The 9,859-nt window shown below is 47.6% G+C and overlaps 1 protein-coding gene across 1 annotated transcript in view; it reads left to right on the top strand.

Annotated features, from left to right (window-relative positions):
* Window positions 1-9,712, top strand: part of LOC311246598 (BAR/IMD domain-containing adapter protein 2) — a 19,568-nt gene extending 9,856 nt beyond the window's left edge. The window contains 10 exon segments of the mRNA XM_084336748.1: window positions 157-161; window positions 2,341-2,376; window positions 2,378-2,494; window positions 3,228-3,404; window positions 3,755-4,370; window positions 4,480-4,678; window positions 7,345-7,410; window positions 8,495-8,675; window positions 8,848-8,888; window positions 9,476-9,712. Coding sequence (XP_084192874.1) covers window positions 157-161; window positions 2,341-2,376; window positions 2,378-2,494; window positions 3,228-3,404; window positions 3,755-4,370; window positions 4,480-4,678; window positions 7,345-7,410; window positions 8,495-8,675; window positions 8,848-8,888; window positions 9,476-9,548 — 1,511 coding nt within the window. The 3' untranslated portion in view covers window positions 9,549-9,712.
* The last annotated feature ends 147 nt before the right edge of the window (window positions 9,713-9,859 follow it).

The following is a 9,859-nucleotide window of genomic DNA, read 5'->3' as shown; positions in this document are numbered from 1 at the left end:
ACATACAGCAAACATCTATGATTTAACACTGCTCTTCATCATCGCAACACAATGAAGCAACACTTAGAATACTTGTAGCAACACTTGTAAACTGAGTGAAACCTTCTGAGAACAACATCACTCCTTTCCTGCTCTCTCCATCTCTCTCTCCCTCAGAGTGTGTGAGGTTGGCGCTACAATAAGAATGCTCTGTTTCTCGGAGTGAGATCAAATGAATGATTCGTAATCGATGGCCTCATTTTTATACAGGCAATTTACTGGTTTAAATAAACAATTTGATAATATTTCTCATCTTTGCTGAGCAAGAGTTTTGTGCAAAGGAAATCCCATATAGACGTCTGTCCCAAATATAGACCGGTTGTGTTCAATGATTGAAGAAAACAAAAGCCTGGGCTATTAATTGAAGTTTTACGGTAGTTGTCTCTTTTCCGACATGGCTGCCTGTAACCATGGCAACCTCTTTAGAAAGCTAAATTCTGTGAAGGGGTAGAGTAGGTACAACATTGGAAAAGCATAATATTTCCACTGCAACTTGTTTATAAGATCCAGTCATTTACATTTACATTTAGTCATTTAGCTGACGCTTTTATCCAAAGCGACTTACAAGTTCTGTACGACAACAACAAGTCATCAGGAAGGGCACAAGAAGTGCGTCTTAAGTGCGCAGTAATAACATACCAATCAGTTACATCTTTGTTCTCATATATTAGCACGTATAGCAACAGTTGTTTTGCATATAGCAACCGCTGTCTCTTCCATTGTTATGTTAGATACCCTATATTGCTAATGGTTACAGCTAGGCAGCCATGATGGAAGAGAGACGACTACACAAACATTGCGTGCAAGGCTTCTATTGAGAAATAATAGGCTAAAACGCTTTTAGATCTGAGCCATCTTACTCAGCATTATAGAGGATTGAAAAGTGAGTGCACACGTGTGTGTGTTTGTGGGTGAAAACCAAGCCACTGTGAATCAGATTATACAGCAATCTGCCTCAGCTGATTCTGCAGAAAACAAGCTTACTTACTTGTGATCTTTTTACTGAAAGAAACAAGGGTAATATAAGCAGGAAAGAGGATTTAAAGATTTGGAAGGAGCTAATGGGAAATGACAGGGAGGGTGTTCATTGGAAGAAAAGGTCAAGGGGGTGTAAGGGACAATATTTTGAGATTCGAATTTCGTTATCGTTGCTCAACAGACAGGATATGATGTCTTCCTCCCAGCCTCCCTGTTGTTCCTAGCTTTCTTCTTAAAGGTCCCGTTCACTCAAAAAACAGTTTTTTCTACCGTTAAAGCTGCAGTGCAGCACGTTTAGATATAAATGAACGTCCGTTACATTAAGCCCTTGCCAAATGAGTTTACACAACGCTGATTAAGCCTCTATCACCACCACAGGACTCTCTCTGTATTTCTCAGTATACCGGAGTAGTGTCTGTATGGACGTTCCCACACTGGCGCACTGGTAGTGATGTGTTTTTATGTCAACCAGCAATGATTGGTTAGTTTGCCATAGCCCAGAGTGAAAGTGAAGAAGAACAACAGTAGCAACTAAGTAAAAATGGTGGAAAAACCTAAGAGGCGTCTGAGAAACGTTTCTGGAGTGGATGCTCCAGATAAAAAAATAAACTCAGCGTTCAGAGGCACTGCAGCTTTAACTCCTCCTGGAGGCTTTGACTATATAGATTGTTATTTGTGCAGAACGTCTCACCAGAGTGTCTTTACCAGAGTGTCTTTTTCACATTCTTACACTGGAAGGGAGGGGGGCTCCTCTGTACTTCCTCCAAATCTGACGCAACTAATCTTGCAAACATATCATGGTCGCTATTGCCCAGCTGTCATTGGCACACTGTCATCCAGGAAATGCTAACGTGAAACTTGTATTATAAGTTGATACATCTAATGATCTATGCACAAAAACACCTTTTCCCCTTTAGTTATAACAAGATAGTGTTAGCTAAGAAGTGTTGTGTTTGGGGGTAACGTATTTTTGGCAAACTGTTTAGGTGGAAAAATGAGAAAGTTTACCGGCTTGTGGGAAGACTTGAGGGGGGAGAAGGGGGGGGGGGGGCAGTTCATAGATCCTTGTATTCTCAATGAGATCAAAGTTGTAGGGATGCTGCTAAGCATTTACAGTAGTTTATTGAACATCTTTGGTGGAAAAACCATACCAAACAAATAGTTATTCAATATACAAATGTATTTATGTCTTAATAGGGTATCTTTAAGGTCACTCTGTCTCTGTTTTGTAGAATGTGTGCGCACATTTGTGTTTGTGTGTGTGTCTTTGTGTGTACTCAGCGTGTGTATTTTGTATTGAAATCTCTCCAACTTTTCTGTCAGTTTGTGGAGTTGATGAGTCGTCGTCAAGGTGAGCTGGGACACACTTGTTGCCGTGGGTTACCGGTCTGCTCTAACCGAGGAGAGGAGAAGATATTGTTTCCTGGTGGACAGACAGTGTTCCGTCACCAAGCTACTTATCAACTATCACTGCAAGGTACATTGAAAAGCACCCGATGTAAACAGCACCAAACAACACTCGCTCTCAGGCACATCCAGATATTAAAAACCCCAAATTCAAGTCTTATTTTTTGGCCCATGTTCTCGAGTCAAAGCTTAACCTGATTGTTTCCCCCCCCCCCCCCCCCATTCAGAATACTTATACTTTTTGTTGTCTTTTTGTTTTTGTGCTCTTTTTTTTTTTTTTTTTTTAATCTTTTTCCCCCTCCATTTTCCTCCGATTTTTCTTTCCCATCCCAATGTTAGTCGTATGCCAATTCCAATCCCCTTCCTGGTCGCTGCGCACTTACCCCCCACAGTCAGATCATCTGGGAGAGTGGAGGCTATCACGTGCTTCCTCCGACACACGTCCAGCCAATCAACCGCTTCTTTTCACCTGGCAGCGCGGATCCTCCCTGCGAGGGCGTAGCGTGTGGAAGGATCACACTATCCCACTCAGGTCCTATCCGCGCTTAGCAGGCGGCCCCGACCGAACTGTAGGAGTCGCCCGTTTACAACGACCCGGACCCACCCCGCCAGCTTCTCCCACCCTCTAATACAGCCAATTGTATTAGTGTGAACGGCCGGCCAAGCTGGTGACAACGCCGGAGCTGTGAGCTGGACCCGAACCAGAGGCGAATCCAGCTCACAGCTCCGGGGTTGGTTGAACGAACGCAATCTCCGCTACGCCACCTAACCGCCTTGTTTTTGTGCTTTTCAACACAACCCAGGTGAGAGAGCTCCTGTCTCAGAAACTGTCATCTTGGCAACAATCATGTTCCCAGCCAACCAAGCTCCCAGAACGGGCTCTGAACCTGCTGCGGCACACGGCCCCTCAGGGCTCCGGGGGAGCTGGGGTGGCTGAACTCCTACGCCACACCAAGCTGGGCTCTGCTCAGCCAGAGCAGGTGAGAAAGCCATTTGGTTGTTTATAGCATGTGTGCGATAAGTTGAGACTACATGAGACCTTTACTGGCCATTCAACACACAATAATGGAGTTGTTGATGATCTCTGCTGACATAGTGATATGTCTCTTTCTTTCTCCCCCCCCCCCCATCTCTCTCTCTCTCTCTCTCTCTCTCTCTCTCTCTCTCACTCTCTCCTTCTCTTTCCCCACTTTCTCTCTTTCTCTTTCTCTTTTCCCTCTCTCTCTTTTCTCTCTCTCCCCGTTCTCTCTCTTTCTCTTTCCCTCTCTCTCCCCCTCTATCCCCCTCTGTCTCTTTCTCTCTCTACCCCCCCCCCCCCTCTCTCTTTCAGAGGCTCTCTGTCCAGGAAGTCCCCCCCCTGTTGAATGGAGACTCCAACCGTGCCCAGCAGCAGCGTTCCCTCCCCTCCACCTCCCAGAGTGACGCCTCCCAAACCTTCCAGGCTGCTTCCGGAGGGGCCACTGGGGGCACATCAACGGGAGCTTCCCCCCAACACGCCAGCACCCCTCTAAGTGCCTCAGCTAGCCCCCTTGCAGAGGGCAGTGCCAGTGGCAGCGTTAGCCCTGGAACCTCCACCCCCACCACCTCAGGCAGCTCTGCCCAGCAGAGCCCCCTCCTCCTGACCACCAGCACCTCCAACCTGTCCCCCTGCCTCATTCCCTCCACGGTGCTGTCTCTTAGCCAGCCAGCACAGAGCTGCCTGCAGGGCCTGACCCTCCCCATCTCTCACAGTGCCCCGCACAGTCCTCCGCTGCCCCACAGCGCACCTCTCTCCAGGGCCATGACCCCTCCAGTACAGTTACTGCACCAACAGGTGGGACCCGGAGGAAGCGGTACCTCTTCGTCCCACAATCTGCTGCTGATGAAGGCTGCTGAGGTGTACGCAACAGCAACCCTGCCACTGCCCAGGAGGCCACTCAGTGAGATGCGAATGGGCGGCTTTCAGGGTAGGTTCTGTGTCTCTGCCTGGTCTGTGTCTCAAGCTGTGGTGTGAGTTTCTCAGATGTCATCAAAGCTCTACATGCTTTTCACGTCCCCCCTCTATCTTCTGCCTAGGATCCTCTCTCCCCAGAATGTTGGCCCTGTCGGGACCTTCTCGCGTGGAAGCGGTATTTGCCCACACTCCTGCGGGATCAGAAGCCAATGTAGGGGGTGGAGCCTGCTTACTTCACTTCCTGCCCGGCGACAGCATCACCCTGCTCATCTCCGAGCCCAGAGACGGGTGGCACTATGGTCAGAACGAGCGGACAGGAAGGTACGTTTCACCTCATACCAAGAGAGAAATGCCTTTGTTTCTTGGTAGCTGTTGTTAAAAGAACGTCGGACATGACCGGTTAGCCTAGGCAGTGTCCAACTAACACCTCTCCCGAGGGCTAACCGGTCATGTCCGCTTCCATTCATTGTGCTAAGCTAGGCTAACGTGCAGCCAGATAGCTTTCTACTGAACGCACAGAGAGGAAACTGGTATCTATCTTAGAATAGAATAGATCTTTATTGTCATTGTTACAGTTGTTACAACGAAATTAAAAAATGCAACCCTAGGTGCTAGTAAAATAAGAATAAAAACAGTCCTAAACACAGTGTTAAATATAAAAACAGGGTGGGGCGTAAATAACATTAATAAAACAGGGGGGTATAAAATATAATTGCACTATCTCTTAATGTTGTGTGTGTGTGTGCGTGTGCGTGGGGGGGGGGGGGGGGGGTGCAAGGAGACTGTTGTTTTAAAATTTAGCTGAGTTTAGTGCACATATGGCCCTGGGGTAAAAACTAAACTTCAGTCTGTTAGTCCGGGTGGGCATGACGCTGAAACGCCTGCCCGAGCGCAGCCGCACGAGGTGCTTGTTGCCCGGGTGGTGTGGGTCCTTCAGTATTTTTACTGCTTTTTTGAGGCAGCGGGAGTTGTATAGTCCCTCCAGTGAGGGGAGGGGGCAGCCGATGATCTTCTGGGCCGAGTTGACGACCCTCTGGAGCGCCTTCCTCTCTGCGGCTGTGCAGCTGAGGAACCACACGTTGATGCAGTAGGTGAGGATGCTTTCCACGGAGCAGCGGTAAAAAGACACAAGCAGGTCTTGTCTGAGGTGGTAGTTTCTTAGTACTCTCAGGAAGTAGAGTCTCTGCTGTGCCTTTTTTACTATCGCCGTGGTGTTGATTCTCCAGGTCAGGTCATCCTCCCAGGAACTTGATGACCGAGACTCTCTCCACACATCCCCCGTCGATATACAGGGGCTGTATGTCAGTCTTCTTCCTCCTGTAGTCCACGATCATCTCCTGGGTCTTTAGCTTGTTCAGCTGTAGGTTGTTATCCTTGCACAGGGCTGACAGCTGCTCTATTTCATCGCGATACGCGGTCTCGTCACCTTTTGTGATGCAGCCCACCACGGTGGTGTCGTCAGCGAACTTGATGATGGTGTTGCTGGGGTGGACTGCGGTGAAGTCGTGGGTGTAAATGGAGTAAAAGAGGGGACTCAGCACGCAGCCCTGGGGGGATCCGGTGCTGAGGCTGATGGCTGTGGAGGTGTGGGGGCCTATTCTGACCCTCTGGGGGCGGTCAGAGAGGAAGTCCTTAGACCACCGGCAGAGGGGATGGTTTAGTCCAAGGTCCATGAGTTTGGGCACTAGTCTGTCAGGCAAGATGGTGTTAAATGCAGAACTAAAGTCCACGAAGAGCAGCCGTGCGTAGCCCCCCGCTCTCTCCAGATGGGACAGGGTAGAGTGGAGAGTCGTGGCGATGGCGTCCTCCGTGGACCTGTTGGCTCTGTAGGCGAACTGGTGGGGGTCTAGTCCGGGAGGGAGGCTAGAGATGATGTGGGGCTTGAGTGTCTTTTCAAAGACCTTCATGGGTAGGGAGGTGAGTGCGACTGGACGGTAGTCGTTCAGGCAACTAATGGAGTTCTTTTTTGGGACCGGGATAATTATGGAGGTTTTCAGGCAGGGTGGGACGATGGCCTGGGACAGGGACTGGTTGAAGATCTTAGTGAAGACCCCTGTCAGCTAGTCAGCGCAGTCTTTCAGCACCCGTCCCACGACACCGTCCGGCCCTTCAGTGTGCGTCTCACCTCGTGCTCCGTGAGGATGATGCTGCTGAGGGCTGGTGAGTGTGGTGAGGCTGCTTCTGTTGGCACCGCCTCTGGGGTGGCGTTGATGTGCAGTGTGGATGTTTTTTCCGGCCTCACCTCGAATCGTGCGAAGAAGGTGTTCAGCTCCTCTGCCAGCTGAGGGTCACCCTCGTTGGCTGAGGAGTGGCTGGGTTTGTAGTTGGTCATCTGTTGGACCCCCTGCCATACCTGTCTGGAAGCAGTCCTCGATCTTCCCCTTGTAGTCGGTCTTGGACCTCTTGATACCTCGCTTCAGGTTGGCTCTGGCAGTGCTGTATAGCTCCTTATCACCAGACCTGAAGGCAGTGTCCCTCTCTCTGAGCAGATGCTGCACCTCTCCCGTCATCCACGGCTTCGTATTGGGATAGACCCGGATACGTTTGTCCACGGTGACAGAGTCTATGCAGTGCTTGATATATCCCAGCACTGATGAGGTGTACAGTTCCAGGTCTTCATGTTCAAAGACCTCCCAGATGGTGTTCTCAAAACAGTCCTGCAGCTGTAGGGTGGCGCTTACCGGCCAGGTTTTAACTGTCTTTGGTATGGCCGGGGCACTCTTTCTAATGGGGGTGTAGGATGGAATTAAAAGCAGGGATACGTGGTCTGACTGACCTAGATGGGCTAATGCTTTGGCTCTGTAGCCCAGCTTAATATTAGAGTAGACTTTGTCTAGTGTGTTATCTCCTCTTGTGGCACATTTTACATGCTGATACAATTTGGAAAGTACTTTCTTGTCTTCTTGTCTCTCTCTGGAGAAGACGGTAAGTTAATTTCCCAAAATGATGGCGTGTTCCTTTAACATGAAAATCATTCTCCCTCACAGGAAAGGCTGGTTCCCTTTCTCCTACACTCAGCCACACCACAGTACCACGGATGACCTCGACAGCAGGTCAGTCACCACAAGAACATAGGTCATAGGTTGAAATACTCAACTGCGTTTGCATGCACCCAGTATTCCGACTAGCCCATTTATATCCCAGATAAGAAGATCGTCATAAATATCTCTGTATACATGAATAAATAGAATATTCTCAAACAGACTGCAAAGACCGACAGCAGAGGTTGAGGTTGTATTACATGCCTCTGTGTCCTGACTAATATCAACATATCCCAGCTATCATATTATCATATCTGGGCTTCTGGGATGTGGACATTTTCAGCCTACTGTAGCGGGGACAAGGCAACATGCAACAATCAATCAAAATGAAATGATGATGATGATGATGATGATGATGAATCATTAGATTATATTAGATTCAAATGTATTGTCATTATACAGCACAAGTACAGTACAACGAAAAGAGGTTTGGTATCCAACCAGAGTGCAAATGTAACAGTAAAGTACAATAGTAATATACAATGTACAGGTGATTAAACTGGGTATAAAATATATAAATTAATACGACTGAGTGTAGTGCTAATCAAATGTATGTAAGATTTGTAATATTAATATGTACAGTGATACAGGTATAAAGACAGCATGGTAGTAGTCCTACTGGCCAGTAGCGTGACTAGTAAGAGTAGGTAAGGGATATGATGTACAGATATAGACCATGACAAATCCTTCCTCTTCAGTCTCCACCCTCCGGTCTTGCTACTAATCTAACAGTCTATCAGTGCAGTCGTAATATTTCCAGACTGAATCACAGCAGTGTGAATGTGTTAATTTTGATGTGTCTTCATATTAACTTTTTCCACCCTTAACTCTTTTGTATTTTGTAAATGGAAACACGTTTTTGTCTCCAGGGCGCAGACATACATAATGCCGGTGCTGAAAGATGATGAATGACTCTTATTGCCGCCTCCATTTTTCCGTTGTTTATATCCTTGCCCCCCCCCCCCCCCTTTCCAACACCAACACGATCGTTGAATGAATTTTACACACATTTGTCGTCTCTCACCTCTCCCAATATATATATATATTTTTTTTTGTTCCCGCCTAATCTTCTCTTTGTCCGTGTCGCCCCCTCCAGTCCCGACACCAGTTCCCTGCTCTTATCGAAGGCCAACAGCACCAGTACCGGCCAGCTGGACAAGCTGGTGTGCCCGGGCCTGCCGGCCCTGACCCCGGAGTCCGAAGAGGAGCGCTCCCTCCCTCCCCACCGCGTCAGCACGTTCCGCCCGCGCCCCTACAGCATGGCGGACAGCAACATGGTCAGCCTGAGACCTCTTGGGAAAGGTCAAAGGTCCGAGGAGTGGATAGGACGCGCTAACCGACCCACTCTGTCAATGCTAATGCAAGAGGTATAAGGACCTTATGATAACAGAATTTTACAACGTAATATACGGTGTGTTTCTCATTCCTATCTCTCTTTATCTTTCTTAGCTTTCTACAGAGTTGGCATCCCCACCAGGCTCTCCGACCAGGTAGAATATATTCATCACTACTCTCCGTATATCAGGGGTTTACAGCTTACATCACAGTTGGTAGTTTTCCAACCAACCGTGCACTTATAACTTGCCAAGATCTTGGTAAACATCTTTAATGAGTTCAGTCAGTCCTGGACTGGAACACACATGTCAGATCGATGCTTCTCAGGATCAGAGTTATAGTCATGATGACAGGTACGGTTGGTGTGATGGAAGATTATAGATGAACATGCCTTTTAAACTGAATGCTTTAAAGGAACACGCCAACTTTTTGGGAAATTAGCTTATTTGCCATCTACCCTGGAGTTAGACAAGCAGATAGATGTTTTACAGGAACGTTTTGGAGTTGTATTTGGAGTGTATTTCGTGACTGTTGGGAACTAGGCTACACTGGCACACCTACTTCCAGTGAATGGCGCTAAGCTAGGCTAACGTTGCGGCTGTTCCCTAAGCCTAATGCATGCACATAAAATAAAAGGGTATGTATCTGCTTGTCTAACTCCAGGGTAGATGGCAAATAAGTTAATTTCCCAAAAAGTTGGTGTGTTCCTTTAAATGTTGTATCATCCCCTCATTTCCCACAGGACCAATCCATTTGCCCACATCCGACTCCGAAAAACAGTCACCAACGATCGCTCAGCTCCCATCATTGAGTAGGATACGGATTCCTTCCCACCACAGTGAACCTAATGGTGTGAAACGCTGAGAGATATTTTGATCTTGTGGTCAGTTGCTGTGTTGAGCCCTAGGTTAAAATCCTGAATTGAATATATTGGTTAATTTAGATTATTATGAATAATACTGTGCATGGGGGAAAAATTGCGTGGTGTTGAATAGTGATTCATCATGTATAAATAGAGAGAAATAAGAGTAAAACATATTCCTAACTTGTATTTCAACATTGATCTAATAGCCGGTGACAGCCTCTCTTTTGGTAAATTCTTCTTGGCGATATTGATTATACAGCC

This window comes from Notolepis coatsorum (assembly GCF_963971535.1).
Source record: "Notolepis coatsorum genome assembly, chromosome: 19".
NCBI lineage: Eukaryota > Metazoa > Chordata > Actinopteri > Aulopiformes > Paralepididae > Notolepis > Notolepis coatsorum.
This window is presented reverse-complemented; position numbering and strand designations above follow the sequence as displayed.